The sequence below is a fragment of the Drosophila ananassae genome, chromosome 3R (genome assembly GCF_017639315.1).
Source record: "Drosophila ananassae strain 14024-0371.13 chromosome 3R, ASM1763931v2, whole genome shotgun sequence".
Classification (NCBI taxonomy): domain Eukaryota; kingdom Metazoa; phylum Arthropoda; class Insecta; order Diptera; family Drosophilidae; genus Drosophila; species Drosophila ananassae.
In genome coordinates this window covers 2,975,004-3,000,478 of record NC_057930.1, presented here as the reverse complement: position 1 = coordinate 3,000,478, position 25,475 = coordinate 2,975,004, and the positions used below count along the sequence as shown (strand labels likewise).

Here is a 25,475-nt window from a genome sequence, read left to right as displayed (position 1 = left end):
AAATATAATTAATAATAAATAAATATGACAAACAACTCACTTCGAATTTAGTAAAAATCAATGGGCATGGTTGGGGGAAAAACAAAAACAAAAACCAAAAGCAAAGCAAAAAGCAAGGGAAATTTTTTTCAACCAGAAAATCCCTGGGTGAGATTTCGCGCCGATCTCCCCTAGCCGGTAAGCTTGCGGGTAGGGGAGAACCGCCTTCTTTTCCGATCGCCAAGCATATTGATACTCGCTCCGCTGGGTGAGAAAAGCGGCCACGCCAATGTAAATCGGAATGATGGTTTTCCGCAGATGGGAGTGCGCCGCGCACTCCTATTTCCTACCGCGGGATGCGCGTTTGGCGAGCGCCAGGCACGACTGGGCAACGATCAATCCAATAGGATATCTTTATAACTCATTCTTGAATTTAATAATAAAATTTATAAAATAAAAATCCTAATTTTTATTTTTTTATTTTAAATCGGAATTAAAACATATAATTGGCGCAGCCGGTAGGATACAATTATCCTCGCGTGTTTTAAGTATCGAACTAAATACATCGCGAATTTATTGTATCCGCAAAACGAATCTATAAACATTTCTAAACATTAGTGAAATCACGAATGAGGATTTCTAGTGTGAAGTGCAACAAACATTACATAAAAAAATTTTAATACCAGGGAACTCAGCATTAGTCAAATCACGAATGAGGATTTCTAATGTCTATTTGAAATAAACAAATAAAATAAAATTATTAACATAATCAAGACAATTTAAAAAATAAAAAACATATATATACCAAATTAAATAAATAAACTTTAAAATGCAATCTGAACAAGCATCCACATCAGCGGCAGCAAGGCACATCCTGTCTGACAGCAATATGAATCAGTTCTTCATGCAACTAAAACAAATTGACAAATTTGATGGTGATACAATGTATTTAGCACTATTTATAAAAAGTGTTGATAACTTGATTACCCAATACAAAACAACATCGTCTACTCAGAATGAAATCATTCAAGGAGCTATCCTAAACCTCATCGTTGGACCTGCACGTACAATTCTTCTTAGGAATTCAACCCAGGACTGGAATGAATTAAGAACCTTACTCATCAGTGAATTCAACTCATCAAAACCCCCACATCTCATGATCATGGATTTACATAAAATTAAATATCAAAATAGTTTACGTAAGTTATTGATGATTTAGACAAACAGACAAGTAAAATTTGTAATAAGTTAAGTCTGGATAATAATGCAAACACTGTTATATTTTCAAGAATATTAGGTGATCATATAGCAGAAGTAATTCGTGAAAAATTACCATTACGAGTGTACATATCTATATGCAAATACGATATATCAACTCCAACTAAATTAAAACAAGCTGCTCAAGCTGTAGGTCTTTATGATGATGATGATATATATAATTTTTCCCGAAGTGTTGAAAATCGATATAATATACCAATGGTCTCCACATCTAATACTTCTAATACTAATAATTCTAATAATAATCAAAGGGACAGAAACCAAAATTTCAATCAGAATGTAGGAAACAATAGGAGTCAAAATTATAATAATCGTGGGACATATAATTATCAACAAAGACAAAATACTTTTGATTCAAATAGAAATTTTAATTCAAACTATAATAATAATTATAGATACTCTCAAAATCCTTCAGGTCAAAACTCTCCAAATTATAATCGGACTGTTAATGTTCCTCAAAAACAATCAGACCAACAGAATAGACCAGAACCAATGGAAATAGTTGAAAATTTTCAGACACAAGCCTCGGAAGAAACACAACAGCAATAAAAATAAAAATTGATAATAGACCATGCATTTGCCTATTGACACAGGTTCCAGTATAAGTTTAATAAATGAAAATTTTTTAAAATATCCAATTAAAGAGAATAATATAAAAGTTCAAACAGTAGGAAATTCAGTCACTTTGAATAAATCCATTGAATTTATAATTCCAAAATTATTTAAATCAAAACAAAAATTTTTTGTCAAAGAATTTTCCAATCATTACGATTTTCTTTTAGGACGTAATATTTTAAACCTTACATCAGCCCAAATAGATTTTGGAAAGAATACTGTTAAACTAAATAATTACGAATTTCCAATGATCAATATAATAAAGGAACATAACAAAAATTATACAAACATGTTAGAGGATGAAGAACACATTTACGCATTGGAAACAGAATGAAAAACTAGTTATATTCGAGATGATCATCTCAACAGTGAGGAAAAATCGGCACTACATTCTCTAATGTCCAAATTCTTTGATATTCAGTATCATGAGGGTGACAATTTGACCTTCACAAATGAAATCAAACAGAAAATAAAAACTAAACATGAAGATCCCATTTATAGAAGACCATATACTTATCCCTATATTTATGACAATGAAGTAGAAAACCAAATAGCAGATATGATTAAACAAGGTATTGTCCGCAAATCTAAATCTCCTTATTGTAGTCCTATAGTAATAGTACCCAAGAAAATGGATGCATCGGGCATTCCAAAATTTCGTATGGCTATTGATTACAGAGGACTTAACGAGATAACTATTGACGATAAATTCCCCATTCCCAAAATGGATGAAATACTAGATAAGTTAGGAAAATGTCAATATTTTACAACGTTAGATCTGGCAAAGGGATTCCATCAAATTGAAATGGACCCAAGATCAATTCAAAAAACAGCCTTTTCCACCAAGAAAGGACACTATGAATATACTAGAATGCCTTTCGGTCTAAAAAATGCTCCTGCTACATTCCAGCGATGTATGAATAATATTCTTCACGATATAATAGGAACTCATTGCCTAGTATATTTAGATGATATTATTATATTTTCGACCTCCTTACAAGAACATATTCAGTCCCTTCAAAAAGTCTTCGTCCGATTAAGAAAATCCAATCTTAAACTTCAATTAGATAAATGCGAATTCATGAAAAGAGAAACAGAATTTTTAGGCCATATAATTACTACTGAAGGAATTAAAACAAACCCAAATAAAATTCAAGCTATTCACGATTTTAAAATTCCAAGTACTCCTAAACAAATTAAATCATTTATTGGTCTTTGTGGATTTTACCGAAAGTTTGTTAGAGAATTTGCAAAAATTGCTAAACCAATGACCCAGTGCCTTAAGAAGGGTTCAAAAATAAATGTCAAAGATAATAATTACGTTGAAGCATTTGAAAAATTAAAAACACTAATTACAAATGATCCAATCCTTAGATATCCAGATTTTGAAAAAACATTTGAATTAACTGCTGATGCTAGTAATTATGCTTTAGGAGCTGTCCTAGCTCAAGAAGGTAGACCAGTTTGCTATGCAAGTAGAACATTAAATGATCATGAAATAAATTATTCAACTATCGAAAAAGAGTTATTAGCCGTAGTCTGGGCAACTAAGTACTTCCGACCCTATCTATTTGGAAGAAAATTTAAAATTACATCCGATCATAAACCACTAGTTTGGTTACACAATATTAAAGAACCTAATATGAAATTGCAAAAAATGGAAAATATATCTTAGTCAATATGATTGTGGTATGAATTACATTAAAGGAAAGGAAAATTATGTAGCAGACGCCTTATCTAGGCTACCTAAAAAAGAATCAAATAATGAACAACTAGAAGAAACATTTCAAAACGAAGATGATTTACAAAGCACAGGAGCTACTATACATAGCGCCCAAGAAGATAATGGCAATTGTATTCAGATTACAGAGCGTCCAATTAATGTTTTCAGTCACCAATTAATATTTGAAAAGGGAAATGAAGATAGTAATGAATTAGTCCGGTATTTTAATAAAACAATTAATACAATAAAATATAGTAACATGACGGAACGTACAGCAAAAGATATTATTCTTAAATTTGTATGTGGACACAATTTTGTAATGTACATAAATAATGACGAAGATTTCGCAATATTTCAAAGGGCTTTCATGGAATTAATTAAACCAAATTTGGGAACAAAATTAATAAAAACATCAGTAATACTTCCTAATATATCTACCTACGCAGATTTTCACGAGAAAGTAATTAATATTCATGAGAAAACTATTCATCAAGGTATTAAAAAAACATATGAAGATTTTAAAGCTAAATACTATTTTCCAGATGCACAATAATTAATCCAAAATATAATTAATAAATGCGATATTTGTAATTTATGCAAGGCAGAACATAGAAAAGTAGCATTAACATTTGAAAAAAACCCCTGAAAGTAAAAATATCCGTGAAAAATATGTAATTGACTATTATTTTATTGATCAAAGAAAATTTTTAACTTGTATTGATATCTATTCAAAATTTGTTTCAATTATAGAAACTCATACCACAGATTGGATCGAAAGTAAAAAAGCATTACTTAAAATATTTAATATGTTAGGTAAACCAAAAATAATAAAAAATGGATCAAGATCCCGGATTAGTATGCAAATCATTACAAAATTGGTTAGAAAAAGAAAATATTGAGATCGAAATTACTAGCAGTGTTCGTCCGTAGAGCGTAATGCGGCAACTACGTCAAACTTGAACTCGCGGGAGTAACGGTAGGTCCCGGAGTCGTAGTCAAAGAATGTAACTAATCTGACTATAAATTTACCTGAATTATGCAAGGGGCTGTGCTTGCGATGATCAGGCTGGAGTTGATGTGCTTGAAGTCCTGGGTGGTTTTCCTCAAGTACCGGTGGTTGTGGGGGTTGGCTGATTTCTTCTCAGCTGAGCCTACTGGCGGTCCGTTTCACGGGAGCAACACTCGAAGTAGGTTAGATAGTGCGGGGTCGGCTGGTGGTCCGGTTTTACGGTAGCAACACTCGAGCTAGACTGGTATGCCGCGAGATCTCCTCGTGGTCCGTTTCAAGGGAGCAACACTCGGAGTAATGATATGACGCGGGGTTTACTGGCGGTCCGTTTCACGGGAGCAACACTCGAAGTAAACTGGTATGCCGCGGATTCTACTTGTGGTCCGGTTACACTGGATCCACGCGAAGTAGATAATGGTAGAGCGTCCTACCTTGTGACCCGTTTGACACAGGATCACGTGATATAGGTCAGTTTTAAGTGCCGGAGGTTCTACACTGAGTAACGAGACGATTGGTTCTGATTTCGCAACTATCTTTATTTCAGAAGAACAATTCTTATATAAGATGCTAAATTATACATACTTAGATCTAAGGAAGGTCAATGTTATGGACGTGATAAAACTAATGTTAAAGCCAGGGTTAACCACCTCTGAGTCTGCTGACTCAGAGTGTTTGGTCATGTACTGCTTGTTCATGCATTTCGGCTTAGCTCGCTGGTTTTTTGCTTGCTTTGGTTTGCTTGCTTCTTGCGGCGCCGTCTACTAGTGCTGGGTTATTAGGTCGAATATTGTTTTATGCTTATTGCTAATTATTACTAGGTGTACTTAATAGGTTAGTGGGTTGTATTGCGACATGCTGATGTGTATTGGATCAAATTACTAGTGTGTATCTAGGGTAGTAGGTCTTGGCAATAGGTGCCAACATTCTCCCCCCCATTGAGGTACTCAATAATAGAGGCTGTTATGTCATTTTGTGAACCACTTTCAGTATTTCTGTCGATCATGTCGTTGCTCTTCTTTCAGGTTATTGGTCCGTATTATGGTCGCACGAAATGGTCCTATCACGAACGGGACTCCTGCATATCGAAATTTATGGATGAATATTGTCGCAGTCTTCGCTTGCGTACCTCCGATGTCCACTTCTGGTACGCTGGCCGCATCATGCCTCGCCGCGGTACCCCTGCCTCTCTAGGGATGGAGGATCGCGACCTGATTCTCGTGCAGTTCCGTCCAGCTGGCCGAATCGCCCGGAGGCGCCTTAGTCGTCGTTCGGCTTGGGATAGTGATGACAACCTTTCTACTGATAGTGGTCACTCTTCGATGGGTACCATTGATGGCGATGCTTCTTAACTTAATAAATTTTCCTTATAACTATGTTTTTCTTGCTTGCCTTTTACTGAGACGTCCCTGGGTCGTAGACTTCGAATCTCCTGTGATGTCCATCCCGTGTTACTGCTGCTAGATGTTGTTCGATCAGCTGGAACCCTTCTCCTTGGGCTGGTATCGTCCTCTGGTTGGTTGCTGAGGTGTCTTTCCAGACACACCGTGTATATCCTGCCCATGCGGCTACGAAGATTGCTATTCCTAACATTATTACTCCGCAGTATTGATGCGCCCGATTCCAGTCTGTCTCGCTGTCCACATCCTCCTGTGCCTGCTTCGTCCATGTTTTTAATCCCTGCACCTCTGCATGTAGTCGGTCTAACTGATCCAACGTTGACTCCAATTGACCTTCTGTTGTCTTTATTTTTTCCTGTGATGGCCACTCGTGCACATAACCTCCTGACATCTTTACTGTTCCTGATGAGTTAACTTGCGCTCGTCCTAATAACGTGATGGTCGGACTTTGGATCACACAATCTTGCCTGATTGTCATTTTTCCAACGCCGTCGATGATGACTTGATCCTTTTCGGCCGAGCAGACATAAGTCATTGTTATTGGTTTCGTGGTCCCAAAAATCCAAGCATTTTGCTCTGTCAATTGAACCCAATAACTGGTTCCCTTGATTGGCTCTGGCTTACATTCTCCTGCCTGATGTTTTGCTAAGGCTGCCATTGTACACGGGAGTTGATGGGCGTCCGGGCCAAAGAGCGTCTGCTTAAAATCGCATACCTTAATTCCGTTCGTCATGCTGATACACTGCCTAAGGTGTTCTTGATTGATCGCGAAGTGGTGTTTCCGATGATCATCTATTGCTAGATATCCTGTTTCCGTCTTGGTTATCACCAGGCCTTCTCTCGTTATTTGTGGAATTGGCTCCATCCGATATACTGTGAATTCATCTTCTTCAACTAACGGAACGCTTGTATGAAACATCAATAAATCCTCGGTTTCTTGTACTCTAGTGGTCGCCAGTCGATATAAGTCTCGTGCTGTTTCACTGGTGATGGGTAATCGTCTTCCCGGTGGCAGGTGTGTTTGGATTTTTGTGATCACCTGTTTTACATGTTCCACTGACACCAATGCAGGGCTTAATTTTCCTTCATGTGCCCCGATTAACACGTTCAATACGGCATCCTGGACCCGCCGAATGTGATTTGCCACGACGACCAATTCGGAGACTGCATGCGGAAGATATCTATCCGCCGCATGGCTTCTTATCTTGATTCTGGCTAGACTGGCTTCTAAGTCCTGCATCCTCTTCTGAGTTTCGATCGTCGTCCTCCTCATAATGTTGATGGTTGTGTCCAGAATTGACGTCTGGTTCTCCACTATTTTATGTGTGACGCCTTCTTGGGCTCGTAGTTTGCTAATAATCTCTTCCATCCGTCTGGCATATTGATCATCGAGTACTCCGAACAGACCATTCGCGATATTTCCAACGATGTTCAGTGCTCCGCGTTTCTGCCGTTGATGATGCATTAACTGATCGGCATCTTGGATTTCTGCTACCTCCTGCTGCAATGTTTGTATGATCGTGGGGCAAACCTCATATGCCGTTGAGCACCATTGTTTTATGGATTGGATACCCTTTTTTACAGTCTCAATTTCTTGTGCCAATTGGCTGAGGTCAAAGAATGTGATGAGTGTCCACTCCGCAGATTTGACTGCTATCCTATCGGTGGCTTCTACGATGGTCCCGGTCACATTGTTGATTGGAGTGATGACCACAGGGTTGACGGTCTTCAGTTCTGATGTTGTGGAGATGGGTAATGGTAGTCCGGGCATCACCCAGACGAGTATCATTGTGAGGACAAGCATGTTCCCCCTCCCCTTTTTTTTTTTTTTTTTTTTTTTTTTTGTTTTGATATTATTGGGGTTCCTCCTTCTTATCGTTGATTGGTAACACCGCCAGTCGGTGTATAGCTCGTGTTATATTGCCTGCCGTTGTTCGTATTTCAGCAACTCGGATCTCGCCGTCTTTTCCGGGATGTACTGCGACGATACGTCCGAGGGGCCAGTTCAACGGAGCGATGTTGTCTTCTTTTATTATGACTAGATCGCCAATCTTTACCGTCTTACAACTTCTTGTCCACTTTGATCGATTCTGTAGTTCGTGTAGGTACTCGTGGCTCCAACGTGTCCAAAATTCCTTTCGTAAGTGTTCGAGGCGCTTCCACCGAGTGAGTAACCCTGTGCGTCGTCTTGATTGGTGAATGTCGGGTGATGCCGTAAGAGGTTCCCCGATCAGGAAATGCCCTGGCGTTAATGCCGTAAGATCCCTTGGGCTGGAAGAGACAGACGTCAACGGGCGAGAATTTAGAATGGCTTCAACATCAATGACTATGGTTTCGAGTTCTTCATGAGTTAGTGTGGCGGTATATAGCGTTCGTTTCAATAAGTGCTTTGCTGATTTTACCGCGGCTTCCCACAGGCCTCCGAAATGGGGTGCCCGAGGTGGTATGAATTTGAATTCGATACTCAGTTTCGCGCAAGTCTTGTGTATCATTGCTTGTGCTTCTTCGGCGAAGATTGCTTCTTTTACTTCTGATAATTCGTTATAGGCTCCAACGAAATTTGTTGCGTTGTCACTATAGATTTTTGATGGTAATCCTCTGCGTCCGCAAAATCTCTTTAGTGCTGCCAGGAAGGCTTGGGTCGTCAAGTCGGTTACCACCTCTAGGTGCACTGCCTTAGTTGAAAAACAACAAAACACGGCTAGGTACACCTTATGTGGTCGTTTTCCTCGGATTTTATAGTGAGTCCAAAAGGGCCCGCAGTAGTCCACTCCGCAATTCTTGAAGGGTCTATGTTGTTGAACTCGATCTGCTGGTAATGGACTCATTATTTGATTCAACAATTTTGGTCGAATCCGGCAACATCTGACACAACGGCTTACTGTTTTTTGAGCCAATTCCTTTCCTCTTAGTGACCAAAATCGTTGTCTAACGTTGCATAGTAACGCCTGTGGTCCGCAATGCGCCAGTTGCTGATGTTTCCATTGAAATAGGAGTATTGTCAATGGATGGGTTGGAGATAATAACATGGGATGTGTGGCGTCATATGATAATGCTGCGTTTTGTAGTCGTCCTCCTACTCGAATTATTCCGTCTGTGTCTATAAACGGATCTAGGGAACGTAGTGGATCGTTTGGCCCTACAGTTTTCGTCTTCTTGAGTTGTAGCATGGATGTTGGAAAGTATTATCACTCCTAATGCCTCATTCAACTCTCCTGGTGACAATGGTCCCGTTCTCTTCTTCTCTGGGTTACGGCAATTGAAAATGAATCGCCGCATTCTTCCTATTATCTGCAACATCGTATCGAATGATCCATGGTGGTTAATATGTTCCATCCAGTCGTCAGATTTATTGACTACGCTGCAAACAGCCTCCTTCCTTCTTTCTTGATCTTCATTTGCATTGTATATTCCTGTTGAGTGGAATTTAGGCCAGGACTCGGGATCTTGCCCCAAGAATGGCGGTCCGTCGTACCAAAGCCTTGAATCTCTTAATTGAGCCGCCGTGCATCCTCTGGAGAGAATATCTGCAGGGTTATCTGTTGATGCTACATGTCTCCACCACTCTGGGTCTGTTAGTTCTTGAATTTGGGCGACTCGGTTCGCCACAAACGTTTGGAATGACGAAGCAGTGGCGTTAATCCATTTTAATGCAATCTCTGAGTCTGACCATAAATGTATTGCTTCTAGGCTTATGTTAAGATCGGTTTTTACTCTGTTTGTGACTTGAGCTGCTAATACCGCTGCACAGAGTTCTAAGCGAGGCAGGGTCTGTTTCATCAGGGGCGCTACTCGGGCCTTTGAACATAGCAATCGTGTGATAATATTGCCTGTCTTATCCCTTGCTCGCAAATATGCCACTGCCCCATATGCTGCTTCTGATGCGTCTGCAAATACATGTAATTGAATGCCTCCGGATGTGTCAGCTGGTAGTACACATCTTGGAATTTTTATTGTTGTCAGGACTTGGACATCATGTCTGAATGTTTGCCATTGCTGGGTGAGTTCTGAACCCAGTTCCGTGTCCCAGTCGATCTTCAACTCCCATAATCGTTGCATCCTTATCTTTGCCGTTGTTACCACTGGACCAAACAATCCTAGAGGGTCGAAGATTTTTGCTAGTTCAGAACACACAATTCTTTTAGTGATGACTCCAGTATCTTCTGTCGCCGCGCGTCCTTGGAGCCAATCTCCGGGTGGATCCCAAATAATTCCGAGCGTTTTGACGGTTTGTTCAGTAAAATCGCTGAAATCAAGAGTTATTTCTTGGTCTTCTTCGGGAATGTCTGCTAATAACGCTGGGTGGTTTGCGCACCATTTTCTTAGTTTGAATTTCGCTTCTCCCAAAAGTTGTATTAGTTGATCCCTCTTGATTAGTGCTTCATCTATGGTGTGACCTCCGGTCAGACAATCATCTACGTAGCAACCCTGTCGAAGTGCAGCCGCACCCTGGGACAAATGCTCAGGTGCTGTGTCCGACAAGTATTGCAAACATCGGGTGGCCAAGTATGGAGCAGTTGCCGTGCCATAAGTGACAGTGTTTAGTTGATAATATTTTAGTGGTTCCATGAGGTTACGTCTCCATAATATGATTTGAAACCTTCGGTCATCTGGATGTATCATAATCTGCCGGTACATTTTCTCTACGTCTGATGTAAACACATATTGATAAGATCGGAACCGTAAGAGAATGGATAGTAATTCGCTTTGAACTGTTGGTCCAATCCGTAATAGATTATTTAAACTTTTTCCACTTGTCGTTGTCGCTGACGCGTCAAATACAACTCGGAGTTTGGTAGTACTACTATCAGGTTTTAGTACACAATGATGTGGAATGACATAATGGTTTGATGTTAGTTGTTTGGTTGTTAATCTAGTCATATGCCCTAGTTCCTCGTATTGATCCATGAATTGTACGTATTGTTTCTGGAGATCAGGATCCCGTTGAAGTCTCTTTTTCCAATGCATAGAAACGGCGATAAGCCATTGGGAGGGAATTTCCCAATGTTTGTGGATCTTCTTTAAATGGTAAGCGTACACTTAATCTTTTGTCTGCCCTCCTTTCTATGTTTTCTATAAAATGCTGTTCGCATAACTTCTCGTCCGTGGTCAGACCCCTTTTGTTTTCATCGAGGGTGTCTAACTTCCAAAACTGTTCGAGCAGTTTATCGATTTTTGGTTCCTCCATGGTTGATAGTGCACTGCTTACAGGTGGATTTGTGTGAACCACAGAACTGGTTGTTGCTGGTCCGGATATAATCCATCCTAATGGGGTCCGTTGAAGTAATGGTTGTCCTTGTCCTAGGTTTATATGTAACGGCTCGATGAGTTGTGTGAGACACTCGGCCCCAAGCAGTAACTCGATCCCTTGTGGCTGATTGAACTTGGGATCTGCTAAACGCAGTTCTGGTGGAATATTTTTTGGCCGCATAATTGACTCAGATGGTTGATTCGTCATGATTTCTGGTAGTACGTAAGCCACAAGTTGTGTTTTGAAGTTGGTGGTTAATGAGAACATATTTAGTACTGTTCGGGAGGTCGCTTGTTTTGTGCCTCCTATGCCCCTTATCGTAAGGTCGGATGGTGCTGATTGGACTCCGAGTTTGTCTGCCAATTCCTGAGAAATTAAGTTCACTTGTGATCCGGAATCGAATACTGCGCGGCATGGGTGTCGTGCGTCAGTAGGACCTTGGACTTCTACTTGTGCGGTTGCTAGTAGTACATAAGGTGCTGTACTTTGGCAGGTTGTGGATGCGCTTGTTCGCGTGGAGGTATTATGCAGCATTGTGTGATGATTCCTTCTGCACACATGACATGAGAACCTAGATTTGCATGAGTTTACTGTATGGTATAGGGATAAACAGTTGGTGCAGGCATTCATCTTTGTTATTCTTTGCATTCTTTCATTCGGAGTCATGTCCAAAAACTTTTGGCAAGTTTGAAGTCGATGATTGCTATGAGTGCATATAATACATTTTTCAACCGTAGCTTGAGTTGATGAGCGAAAACCATTATTGGCCGCTGTCTTTTGTAGCGTAACTTGGCTGGTTGCTTGCCGCTCTAAATGGTCAAGCATTTGTTTTAATGATTGTGGGCACGTTGGGTTGGTGATGGCGAGTTCTACACAAGATAGGGTATGGGAATCTAATTTTTCTTCGATAATGTGTATTAGGATCGGATCCCACCCTACTGTTGATATATTGAGGGCGTGAAGGGCGGTAATTGTCCTAAGCACCGCATCATGTAAGCTACGCAGCTGTTCTGCTGATCCATTAGTTTTTGGGTGGGCAAACAAGGTGGCCAGTGTTGATTTGATGAGAATCCTTTCATTCTGATATCTTGCCTTTAATCGTTGCCAGGTGTCTTGATAACTGGCGTGTCCTCCAAATGTAGTGGAGATTAAATTCTTAGCCTCTCCAATCACATGATTTTCCAGATGTCGGAATTTTACCGCATCGCTATAGTCTTGATTGTGAACCAGCTCTGTAAAGATGTCGCAGAATCGTGGCCACTTCAAGTAGTCTCCGTCAAATTTGGGAATATCGACTGGTGGTATTGCAAACGGAGAAGCCATTGTGGGTTTTTGAGTTGATGCCGACGTTGATTGTGATTCTTCGTTCAGAAATGAGAAATACTCTGCTCGGACCACCTGGAATCTGTCATCGGTGTGTCCATCATTTTTTAAGGTTGGCTCCAGATCGATGAGATCATGGTATCCCGTGACGATTTCCTTCCATAAGTCCCTCATGTGTTGTCTGATGTGTGTAGATAAGTCCCGTCCTTCAGTGCGGTTGCACAGAAAGTCTTCCATATCATCTAACCGTCCTTCATGTCTTCGTTTTAGAGATGTTAAGTGAGGGTCTTCTTCGATTCCTTGAGCTTGTGCCTTTGGCTCAAGATTTTCTCCTGTTTTCCGGGGCTTTTGTGACGGGCCTGATCCTGATGGAATTCCATCGGCAAATATCGCTTCATACTTGTTCACAAGTTCTTCTAACGCCTTTACCTTTGTGAAATACTCGTGTTCTAGGCTTAGTGCCAGCTCCCGAAGCTTGGCGTCATTCCTTTTAAATTGGGTCCATGCGTGGGTGAGCTGTTTTAGTCTCTCCTCGAAATATCCTGGCTTGAGCCTTCGCTCTGCGGAGTCCTTAGTGAAGTTTTTTATTAGCCGTTGGATGGCTATGTTGGTTTCAATTTGCTCATCGATGAGCATCGTGGTTACAGGGTCTGATTCTGATCCCATTGTTGCCGTGGAAGGGTTTGCGATGTAAGGTTTTGTTTATAAATGAACTGCCGTGTGGCTTGTGTTCAGGGTGTGATCCTTTAAGAAGGTATCACGTCGGGGTCACCAAATGTTCGTCCGTAGAGCGTAATGCGGCAACTACGTCAAACTTGAACTCGCGGGAGTAACGGTAGGTCCCGGAGTCGTAGTCAAAGAATGTAACTAATCTGACTATAAATTTACCTGAATTATGCAAGGGGCTGCGCTTGCGATGATCAGGCTGGAGTTGATGTGCTTGAAGTCCTGGGTGGTTTTCCTCAAGTACCGGTGGTTGTGGGGGTTGGCTGATTTCTTCTCAGCTGAGCCTACTGGCGGTCCGTTTCACGGGAGCAACACTCGAAGTAGGTTAGATAGTGCGGGGTCGGCTGGTGGTCCGGTTTTACGGTAGCAACACTCGAGCTAGACTGGTATGCCGCGAGATCTCCTCGTGGTCCGTTTCAAGGGAGCAACACTCGGAGTAATGATATGACGCGGGGTTTACTGGCGGTCCGTTTCACGGGAGCAACACTCGAAGTAAACTGGTATGCCGCGGATTCTACTTGTGGTCCGGTTACACTGGATCCACGCGAAGTAGATAATGGTAGAGCGTCCTACCTTGTGACCCGTTTGACACAGGATCACGTGATATAGGTCAGTTTTAAGTGCCGGAGGTTCAACACTGAGTAACGAGACGAGTGGTTCTGATTTCGCAACTATCTTTATTTCAGAAGAACAATTCTTATATAAGATGCTAAATTATACATACTTAGATCTAAGGAAGGTCAATGTTATGGACGTGATAAAACTAATGTTAAAGCCAGGGTTAACCACCTCTGAGTCTGCTGACTCAGATTGTTTGGTCATGTACTGCTTGTTCATGCATTTCGGCTTAGCTCGCTGGTTTTTTGCTTGCTTTGGTTTGCTTGCTTCTTGCGGCGCCGTCTACTAGTGCTGGGTTATTAGGTCGAATATTGTTTTATGCTTATTGCTAATTATTACTAGGTGTACTTAATAGGTTAGTGGGTTGTATTGCGACATGCTGATGTGTATTGGATCAAATTACTAGTGTGTATCTAGGGTAGTAGGTCTTGGCAATAGGTGCCAACAAGCAGCAAGAATGGTATAGCTGATATAGAAAGAGTTCACAAAACAATTAATGAAAAATTACGAATCATAAATACACTTAATGATGCGGAAGACAAGCTCATGAATATCGAAAAAGCTACATATGTTTATAATCATGAAATAACACATGACACTACAGGTAGAACCCCTGCTGAAATATTTATTTTCGGTATGAAACCTAATAAAAATTTCCAAAAAATAAAAGAATCAAAAATTGATAAAATTAATGAAAAACGGGAAGAGTATGAGGTAGATTTAAATTATGCAAAAGTTGCAAAAGATATGAAACGTAAGCCGAAACTTGTTAATCCATTTAAGAAAACAGGAAAAATTTTACAAAAAGATGAAAAACACTGGCAGGAAATAAATAGGGGTCACAAAGTAATAAAACACAAAAGTAAATTTAAAAAACTTAAAAAAACGCAATTTTTCTCGTTATTCCAGAAATGTTGAAAATTCTGACTCTGATATTGAAAGTGATAATAATAGTACCATGGACAACGTTACCATTAATAACGGCTCAACAAATTAGTATTGTCCCAATTACTTCAAAAAATGGCTATTTACTAGACATTTATTTACTAGAGGACATAAATAAATTAATACGGGAAGAAGAGGAAAATGAGGCCTTGCACCTTTTTAGATATTCTTTACACATTTTTCTAGAATACATTGAAGATTTACAAATGGGGATTCAGTTAACAAGAATTGGAATATTTAATCCTAAAATATTAAAACATGAAGAGTTAGATGACATTAATGAAGAAAAATTATTATCATAAAGACTTCAGCTTGGATATGCAGTCAAACCAAAAATACTTTTATTTTAGCCCATATACCAACATCTTTTAATGAAACTGAAAAATACAGAATAATTAAATATCCGGATAATTTAGGCCGCCAAATTGACATAAATGATAAATGTGAATAATTTATGAATAATAATAAAAGTGTTTATTATTTGGAAAATTCTGCAAATCCTTTAGTGGATGTAATGGATCAAAAATATTTAGTAACGGACCAATGTATTTCAAAGATCCTTACAAATCAATTAGCAATTTGTCAACACACGTTTATTTCAGAAAAAGAATTTATAAAATACATTGAACCAAATATTGTAATAACATATAATTTAAGTAAAACGCAAATTAACCAAAATTGTGAATTATTTAACAAAACAATTGAAGGAAATAATATTATACAATTAAGCCAATGTACACTTGAAATAAGAAATATCAAATTCACTACTTCAAAGAATATAAATGAATATAAAATAATATTGTCAAGTACCAATGTAACTCTACATGAACCAACACCAATTTTAAAACTTAAAGAATCATTAATTAATCAACAAAAACAAGATATTGTATACAAATGGATTGTATTTATAAGCCTAATACTTATAGTTGTAAGCATAACAATTTATATAATATTCACTTATAAGCGTTTAGCCAACCGCAAGGAAATTGTTGTCGAATTCAACAAGGATGTTGAAATTTCTAAAGGAGGGGCGAGTAGTGTATCCGCAAATACACTTAATGTATCTGCAAATACCCTAGATAACGAATCCTCCATAAAACCAGTATACCCTGCCATACCTATCAAATCATATATAAACAACATTCCAGAGCCTACTGTGGGAATAATTCAAATAGGCTAGACACAAACCCTTTCCAATAGCATTATCATTGGCATCCAGACATAAACATAGACATAAACCATTCACACGCCTTTATCGACGACAGTAGACGTAAACATCAAACCCCTTTTGCTCCAAATTCACAAACAAGTGCCCATCCTGGAACCTACATGTCAGCATAAAAATCTGACCAATCAAAACTATTCAACCAAAGTCCATCTATGCTGCCAGCGTCGCTGTCACCGATAAAAGCTATAGTTATAAGAAAATTGAATTTGTAAAATCAGTTTATAATCAACGATCAATCCAATAGGATATCTTTATAACTCATTCTTGAATTTAATAATAAAACTTATAAAATAAAAATCATAATTTTTATTTTTTTATTTTAAATCGGGAATTAAAACATATAATTTGCATGGAGTTTTTTTTCTCTTGGCCTGTGTAATCATTATTTTTAATGTATTCCTTAAAAATTGCTGTTAATTTATGTTGTAAACTAAATTTATATGTTAGTAACATTACATTATTAATATTAAAAACTATATTTAATAATCACACACCCTGGGATTCGAACCTTAGTGCTTTGTATACTGGACCGACATGCAAGCCTATAAGCTATCAAGGAATCGCGCGTACTTTGTGACAGACTATATATACCTTTACAAATTTGCATGTTTAAAACAATCTCAATTATTAAGAATCCCCATTTAAAAAAAAAAATATTTAATATAACAGTTTATTTTAAGACTGCGATATTAAAAAAAAATTAAAGTAAACAAAAATTAACTCATAATAAAGACTTTTCCGCTTGGAATCGAACCCACGACCTTACGAGTAACAGGCAGATACCTTAATCATTGAACCATGGGGTTAAAGTTTTCCGCGCAAAATATTTAGAATGACAAGAAAATATTAGTGATTAATAACTAATATCGAATATGCGTATTTTCGAACTCTAACAGCAGCAGAGGGCCGGCAGAATTACTTCGCCTACTTTGTTTTGACGTTCGAAGAGCAAACCTTATTGAATTGTTTTTGTTTTTCGATCGAAGTTTGACATTCGGGCCGGAAAAGTCGGGGCCAGGAATTTCAGTACTGCTGGTAGAAACTTTTTGCAGTATTATGGATTTTGGCCGTAAAATCTAACCGTAAAAAAAAAAATAATAATTTGGTTTTATTAGAGAATAAATTCATACAGGTATTAAAATAGGAAATAAAGTATAGTTTTAATGTTTGTAAAATTTTTGTTAAAAAATTTTTGTTCGGCTGTAAATGTTTTCTCTAATTAGGAGTAGCGTTAGGTTAGGTTATAACGGTTGTGGCGTTTTACAGATACCATTTCACTTATACCGTATTCGATTCATTGCATAAAAAGATCCCTGGGAGGAAACGAATTTCACGCAATTCTATTTCTAAGATAATCCATTGTTCAATAGCTCAATAACTTATTTAACAATACTGTTAACTGAGATTTTTTTTTATTTTTCTCAATTTTTTCTCGACTTTTAATTATGCCACTAATCTAAATCTAATTATTCTACACCGGCCCCTGGAAGGCCTCCATCCGGCTTCAAGAAACCGCAGCCTACCCAGTTTATGGATCGCCCTCTTGAAGATCGTTCCAGCGCTAGTCCTCACGACGGCGACCCTGACCCTTCCGTCCGCGCCGGCGTGTGTTTCGATGACCCTGGCTGTAATCCACTGTTGGGGCAGCTGATGGTCTTCTGCGACCAGGACCAGATCGCCCTTCCTGGTGTCCTCCTGCTCCCGCTGCCACTTCGGACCGCACCTGTAGGCCCAAGACGTACTTCCGGGACCATCGCTGCCAAAACGTTAGCTTGATAGACAAGCCGCCATCGCCGCAAGCACGGTCCGGGGTCCGCAATGCTGGTGGGCGATGAGCGGCCCGCCTGTCAACAGGTGCCCTGAAGTCAACGCCTCGCCGTCGCTTGGGTCCTGACTAAGGGCGCCCAGGGGCCGCGAATTCATAACGGCTTCGATTCCAACGAGAATGGTCTGCAGCTCCTCTGCGGTCAATCTCGCGTTGCCTCGCAGATTTGACACCTCCTCCCATAGTCCGCCCATGTGCGGAGCCCGCGGCGGTATGAACGCAAATACGCATCCTTTTTTTTATGCGTATTGTCGAGTTCGTCCGCCTCGTCCTCGATTCGCTGCCGTAGTGCCGCGAAGTGGCGACTCGCTCCGACGAAGTTCGTCGCGTTGTCGCAGTGCAACGATCTGCGGACATCCTCGGCACCCAACGAACCTTTGAAATGCATAAAAAGGAATCATTTGATAAGTCAGATACTACTTCTAATGAAAACCTTCTGTTAGATTCGCAAACGAATATAGACGCAGGATCCATAGGCTCTCATCGATGCGTCACAAAAGGCACGAATTTGAATTGGGACTTCGGATCACTCTTCACAAATCTCGGTATTAAGATACCTTCTAACTGTGACAAGGCGAGCTGATTTTTGTTCCACGCTGATTCCAAATGCAGAGGAATCGACTCAGCCCAATTAAGCTTATTAAGCCAAAGCTTCTGCAACAGGATCTTTCCTTTAATGAGGATTGGGCTTAATAAGCCAAGGGGGTCGAATAGCTTTGATGTCACCGAAGGACGTTCCGCTTAGTCGCCTTTTGACCCATGACTGACTTATCAATTTCAAATTGAAACATGTCATCTTTGGGAACCCAAGCGATTCCCAATGCCTTAGTCAGCTCTGAGTCCGAAAGTGTTATTGGTATTCAGCTTGCACAATTTCAAAATCTCCGATGGATCTTTTCTCCACACTATCAACTGGTATCGCCTATCTGCTTCATTCACCATTACTTGGCAATACATCTTTTTATGTCGCCTATCAAGCGAATTTGTTTAGCCGAAACCGAAGAAGAGTTGAGTACAGCTCTTCCTGTATTGTTGGAACCCACCTTCAACATTTTTGTGTGGATGTCTTACAGGACGCATCAAAAACGACTCGTAGTTTGGTCGTTTTACTTTGAGGCCGTAAGACACACTGGTGGGTATTACGTAGTGTGGCGTAGCAGGAACATCATTGCGTACAGAGGACATATGATCTAGGGATTCGTATTCTTATATAAATTCCACATACATTTTCTTTAAGTTCGGATCTCGAAATAATCTTCTCCCGAGCGATAGAAAACGGCGTTTGGCAGTATTCTAGTAGTCTTTCGATAAGTTCCTCACACAACTCCTGTTCGGCGACAAAAGAAGATGTAACTCTTCCAATGACCAAAATTTTTTCAAATTGGTAATCTATCGATTCTAATATTTCTTCCTGGCAGTTCCGGCTAGAGCCCGGTTGTTGAGGAGGTTGAGGAATTTGCCATGTATTTTCCCGATACTATCCATCCAAGGAGCGTTTTTTGCAGCATGGGATGGTTCGGACCTTGCTTCATTTGGCCAACGGACAAAAGTTCTTTGGTAGGGACCTATCTTTCACGTTCACTGACTGGCCAGGGTGATAGCCTAAAATGGTTTTGTAACGAACTGTTTTTGCTAATGTTTGTTCGCAACAAATGCCGCGACTAGCTCACAGAGTTTGGGGGTACGTTCCACCGAATTTATAGATTCGACGTGATTGCCCGAGCCCAGAAATAACACGGTATGTTATTTCTTTATTTATGTTAAATTTACAAAAAGGGTGAATCTTACCGGCCGCTTGGCTCAGCCGACCGACCGTTCGTCCTCCCGTCGATACCCGATCCCCGCTCCGGGTTGGTGCCATTCACACGCCCTCCCAAAGCTTGCGCCCGGCAGGTCGTGTGGTCTTGGTGACTGGTGCCGAAACGACTCACGGTTTCCCTTCGTTTGGACTCACGGACTCTGTTGCGGAGCCTGGTTTGTTGCTGTTGTTGGGTGTTGCTCTTCTTCGCTGCTCTTCTGCTGCCGCAGCTCGTCCGTCGCCGCCGCTCCCTCGTCGCCGCTGCTCCTCTGACGTTGCTGCTCCCTCGTCGTCGCCGTTGCTCCCTCGTCGTTGCCGCTTCTGTTGCTGCTCTTCCGTCGCTGCTTCTGGGAATGTCCTTTCGCCGTGGCCGGCACCTAATCCGTGTTAACAAACCGATTGGCTCACCTCCAAGGCATACGCCGGGCAGGATATGCTTCTCGCTGCTTAGCCGCCGGATCAGGGCACGATGGGCCTACCTACCCCACAGGACACGCCCTGGTCGCGTTCGCCACTCGATCCAAACACCTTCGTGGCCTACGCCCCGCAGGATCTATGGTAGACCAGAGGTTTGGGCGTCGCGTCTCCTTTAACTCCAGGTGATACGCTGTGCCTACGCTCCAGCGCCTGGATCAGGATTCTCTTGACTTTCCTGGGTGTCCCTGCGTGGTTTCAGCTTGTGGGCTTGAGTTCCCGAGCTGGCTATCCCTCGCTTTACAGGATCACACCTGGTTTGAACGGTCAGGAGCAGGCAAGGCGTACGCCAGCTGACCCGTCGCTACCGCTACGACACCATGATACCTGTTGTGTCCGGGAATAACTCAACCCGACTACTTTTACACTTGGGCTTCAGTTTTGCAGCGGATCCTTGATCCTTTCCCACTTGCTCTTTGCTTTCCGCTATTTGGCTGATACGCGTACCGCCGCCGGACTTACCCACAGGGGGTCCTTAAGCTACTGATCGCAGATCCTTCGCACTCGCTTTAAAATCCCGCACCTGAGACTGTCGGACTTACCCAAGGGGGGTCCTTCAGCCTATACTCCTAATTCCTCCAAGGAAACTTTCCTGCTTGAATGTCAGACTTTACCCACGGGGGTCTTTCACTCAACTCTTCCAGCTTCCCTAGAAGACTCGATCTCGATTTGTTCCAGAGGCCTTCCTTATCCCTGAGGGCGCCCGTTACACCTCGCAACTTTCGCTTCCTGCCGTTAATCCTTTGCTCCTCCGTTTCTCGCCGTTAACTTTCTCCAATCCCGCCGACTTTCTATCGGCGGTCTTTCATTACTTAATTAATTAATTGATAGTCGAATAAAATATAGTCGAGGCACTGAGTATTTAAGTATTTGTTCGCCAGTGATACCGAAAACAATATAGCGAACCAAATTGTAGGGTTTCGCGTCACTTGGCGTTCCGTTGAACAAAAGGCGTCAAAATTTCATAAACATGCATACATACAGCAGCGGATAACGGAGGGAGGCGAAAACGATAAGTTCACCGCTGCATCTATTTGTATGTACCAATTATTTATACACAAATATATAAAATAATTTTTTGGCTGCACTTTATCTATTGTATTGGCAAATATTTACAATATCGAAAACGAGGGGTAGGGGGCGACAGTGATTTTGGAATAATTTATGCGTCTTTATTTTGTCCATAGGCAATTGTTCATATGTATTGGCAATATTTCAATAAAATTTATATATAACATTATTATTCACTTTAGCTGTACCATTTTTAAAGTACTATGCGCCAAGAATTGAAAGAAGGGTGCAATATTCCAGCACAAGACTTATATTATTTTGTCTTGTCTCGACTTTAATTTTTTGCACAAATACCTGCAGTTCTGATTTTGGATCCTTTTATCCTGCGGCTACTTCCTAGGACAGTCGATGGAGGTGCAGGACATGGGGATGACGATGACTCCAGTTGATAAAAATGTTGTTTCGCGACGCGAACTTAAAATTTTTTTTTTTTTTTTAAATATTTACAACACTACCATCGCGGGAAACTTTTATTTTTTTTTTTTTCAATATATTTTTTGTGCCACTGTCACTTGTTGCTTTATTTATAAATTATAGTATACCAAGTCCACCCGGGAGCGCAAAATGTTTACTGAGATTAGTTTACCTCACACTTTCGAAAAAACTAAAAGTGGCTGTTTACTATAATTTTTTACAACGACTAAAAAGAAGACACAAGCGTTCGACTCAAAGTTATAATCGCTATATTTTAACCAAAAGAACTTAAGCCTAGCTTATCTATTGCGGCGAAGCGGGGCGAATTCGCCAGAGAGCGCAACTGAGCTTTTATTTCGCTCCCGCTCCGCCCTAAGCTAACTTAGACTAGACTTCAATTTTTTCTCGACTTTTAATTATGCTACTAATCTAATCTAATTATTCTACAAATACATATTTGATGATCTTGTAAAGGTGTATACATATTTTCAAAAATGAATCTTTGACCAATTTTAATTTTGCAAACTCGATGATATTAATAACAATAAACAAATATTGTAATTTTGTACTAATTGATTCATAATTCAAGGTACTTTTCTTTATAAATAAATCTGATAGTGTTGACATGACATTGACAATACCTCTAGCAACTAACATTAAGGGGTTATATACAGTCAGGCGGTCAAAAAAATGCAGTTTTTGGGTATTTTTTTTCAAGGAAATATTTATTTATTAAAGTTGAATTTTTTCTATATTATTTTACATATTTTAAAGTTTAAAAAAATATATTATATCTGTAAAAATATTATTTCCTTGGCCTCTGCAGCTTATCTCCCAATGGTCTTCGAAAAAAAAGTGTCTCGCGGTGAACATAATAACTATTTGCAGAATCATCGGAAATCAAAAATTCAAAAGAAGCTTTTAGTATATTAAAAAATGTAGTCCTTAATCGAAGGAATTAAAAAAATATCACTTTTTGACAAAATGGCAGCTTCCAAAAAAAAAGTTCATTTTTATGGAAAAAAAAATCGACTTCAAATGTTGATTTAAATTATAATTTTAATTTTATTTAAAAGATCTTCGATTAAAGACAGCAAAAAGTATTATTAATTTTGTGTGAAAATTAGAGCTAAATCGGTTCAGTGGTTTTCGAGAAATCGTGTTCACCGATTTGAGAAACATAGTTTTGAGAAAAACGATTTTAAAGTTTCACAAACAGTTTACATTGAGTTAAAAATTTTTTCTAGTTTTGTCTGTAACTTGGGAAATATTTCTCGAATCTTCATAAAAATTTTTGAAAATTCTGACTGTATATAACCCCTTAAAATTAATTTTAAATTGGTAACCCATTGACTAGGTAAGTTAGCTTCGATAGTGTGAGTACTTCATTCATTGTTAATCATGCCTATTTTAGCAGTGCAACCGTTTCTGGTATTAAAAATACTTTTCCTGGCTAAAATTTTTCTGGTATTAAAAATAATTTTCCTGGCTAAAATTTGGATCAAACTTAATTGTAATCAACTGCTTCTTTGAAGAATTTCATGGGATTTATTGTCATTTTCATTTGCATTGATTTCGCAAAAATTACATATTTTTAATATGTAATTAATAATTAATTAATTAATATACATATGTATTAACGTAGTGGTAATTTTATGGTATTTCTTAACTAAAGACCTACTAAAGACTTTTAAAACTATCGACAAAAATCACTTAAATTAATTCAATAATTGTGAAGAATTTTATTTAATTTTTGTTACAATTTTTATTAAATTGTTAAAACAAATAAAAAATATAAAAAAGATAATATACATATGTATTAACGTAGTGGTAATTCTATGTATTTCTTAAAATTGAAAGCGTATTTTTGATGTTTCGAAAAGTATTTTTTTTATCGTTACTATCGTGACACTTTAGATTATATTCTTTAAGAACAGCGTAAAACAATGGACGAACTTCTGAACGAGGTGGTGCCACAAGAAGATTTAGAGGTAAAAATCTGCGAAAAACAGTGTAAATAATTTTAATGCCTATTTTTTTAGAGATTTGAAAAAAAATATCATCATGAGCTGGAGTTAGACGGCGAAGTTACCACTGAGACTAAATTCGAGTATGCAATTAAGTCAATCGGTTTAGGTCTAATATAAAAAAATGTATGTATGTGTATATTTTTAAATTTATTGTGTAGGTATGCATTTTGTCTTGTGCGAAGTCGATACACAAACGATATAAGGAAGGTAATTTAAATACATACTTAAAAAAATTTTAATTCCATAATCTGTTTTAAACCAACCTAGGGAATAATGTTTTTGGAGGAGTTGGCACGAACACATACAGAAGGAAGGCGTGACTATATTTATTATCTTGCGTTTGGAAATGCTCGTATTAAAAACTACGATCTAAGCCTAAATTACTGCAGAGCATTTCTAGAAATCGAGTCAAATGAGCAAGTTCGTTCGCTTGAGGTGAATAATGGATTTCAACAATAAAGAATGGTCATATAATTTTTTTATTTTAGGAGTACATTAAAAAGCAAAGTGATAAGGAAATAGCAAAGGGTATGGCCGTTGCTGGAGGAGCTGCCCTTGTTCTTGGTGGAATTTTGGGATTAGGATTTGCTATGGCTCGAAAGTAATATACATTTATTTTTTTATTAATAAATAAATCTAATTTAATAAATTAAATGTATTAGTTTCAGTTTAATAAATATTTTTTATTTTGTATTTTTTGTAGTAAGCAAAAGAGGGATAAAAAATGAAGCTGTTCCATGAAGCTGTTTTTACAGGACCTTGTTCCGTACCCATGTAAACAACGTGACACAAACGCTTGCTCTTCATTTATTAACAATTGTTGTATTTCAATGTTAGAATCTAGTATAGTCTACACTTCAAAATGTTTTCTCAATCAGAATTGAGTTCATAAAACGTAAACATATTTTTTATTATATCTTAGATAATAAACAGATATTGGGTAAATGTGATGAATACTAAATAAAATATGGATAATTCTGAAATGTCAAATGCGACATTGGTACGTTTTTAAACTGAAATAAAACAAGACAAGTTGACAAGTGCTAAACTTTGTGCAAATATTAATTTTGGTTAAATTTTTGGTTTCCAGATATTGACAAAAGATAAAAATATCTAGCACACAGTGTTACTTTTTCAAAAACCAGTTCAAAAGCTGATTTTAGCGCAACCTAATAAACGATTTTTGCAATTAGTTTCAATATTATTTTTATTTTAATTTAATTGTTCTTACTAATTTTTTGTTTCACTTATAAATATTAGGTAGTTTTTATACCCTTGCAGAGGGTATTATAATTTTGGTCAAAAGTGTGCAACGCAGTGAAGGAGACATCTCCGACCCTATAAAGTATATATATTCTTGATCAGGATCACCTCCTGAGTCGATAAGCATGTCCGTCTGTCTGTCGGTTTTCTACGCAAACTAGTCTCTCAGTTTTAGAGCTATCGAGTTGAAACTTCGCACACAGCCTTCTTTTCCTTGCAGGTAGTACATAAGTCGGAACGGCCGGGATCGGTCTACTATATCTTATAGCTGCCATATAACTGATTGATCGGAAATGCCTAAACTTCGTTGTTTTTTAAGATAGAGGGTTGGGACTTTCCACACATGTTATATTTGACCAACATATCTTATGTACAAAATTTCATAAGGATCGGCCGACTATATCCTATAGCTGTCATACAACGATCGGAATTGGCATAACTTTGGTGTTTTTAAGTTAGAAAGATGGGACTTGGTACAGATTTTATTTTGGACAAAATAATCTGATTT

At 38.9% G+C, this 25,475-nt stretch overlaps 2 protein-coding genes across 3 annotated transcripts; one reads left to right on the top strand and one right to left on the bottom strand.

The window, feature by feature from the left end:
* Window positions 1–5,996: 5,996 nt before the first annotated feature.
* Window positions 5,997–7,790, bottom strand: LOC123257316. The gene has a single exon (XM_044715987.1). The coding sequence runs from the start codon at window positions 7,788–7,790 to the stop codon at window positions 5,997–5,999; it is 1,794 nt and encodes a 597-aa protein (XP_044571922.1).
* A 15,714-nt stretch (window positions 7,791–23,504) lies between these two features.
* LOC6499006 (mitochondrial fission 1 protein) lies at window positions 23,505–24,699 on the top strand. 2 transcript variants are annotated; one of them, XM_014904647.3, is made up of 6 exons: window positions 23,505–23,665; window positions 23,717–23,784; window positions 23,863–23,911; window positions 23,972–24,139; window positions 24,193–24,305; window positions 24,408–24,699. In XM_014904647.3, exons 1-6 carry the CDS (start codon window positions 23,621–23,623, stop codon window positions 24,430–24,432), a joined length of 468 nt encoding a protein of 155 aa, XP_014760133.1. In that variant the 5' UTR covers window positions 23,505–23,620; the 3' UTR covers window positions 24,433–24,699. The 2 variants fall into 2 exon arrangements, with proteins under 2 accessions (XP_014760133.1, XP_001965889.1); XM_001965853.4 differs by lacking the exons at window positions 23,505–23,665; window positions 23,863–23,911 and having other exon boundaries at window positions 23,712–23,827.
* The last annotated feature ends 776 nt before the right edge of the window (window positions 24,700–25,475 follow it).

Excerpts from the sequence above, each read along its gene's own strand:
- LOC6499006 (XM_014904647.3), top strand. The coding sequence starts at position 23,621 with ATGGACGAACTTCTGAACGAGGTGGTGCCACAAGAAGATTTAGAG. Across the intron at positions 23,666-23,716 it reads TGCCACAAGAAGATTTAGAG|AGATTTGAAAAAAAATATCA; the intron begins GTAAAAATCTGC and ends CTATTTTTTTAG. Across the intron at positions 24,306-24,407 it reads GGATTTGCTATGGCTCGAAA|TAAGCAAAAGAGGGATAAAA; the intron begins GTAATATACATT and ends TATTTTTTGTAG.
- LOC123257316 (XM_044715987.1), bottom strand. The coding sequence starts at position 7,790 with ATGATACTCGTCTGGGTGATGCCCGGACTACCATTACCCATCTCCACA.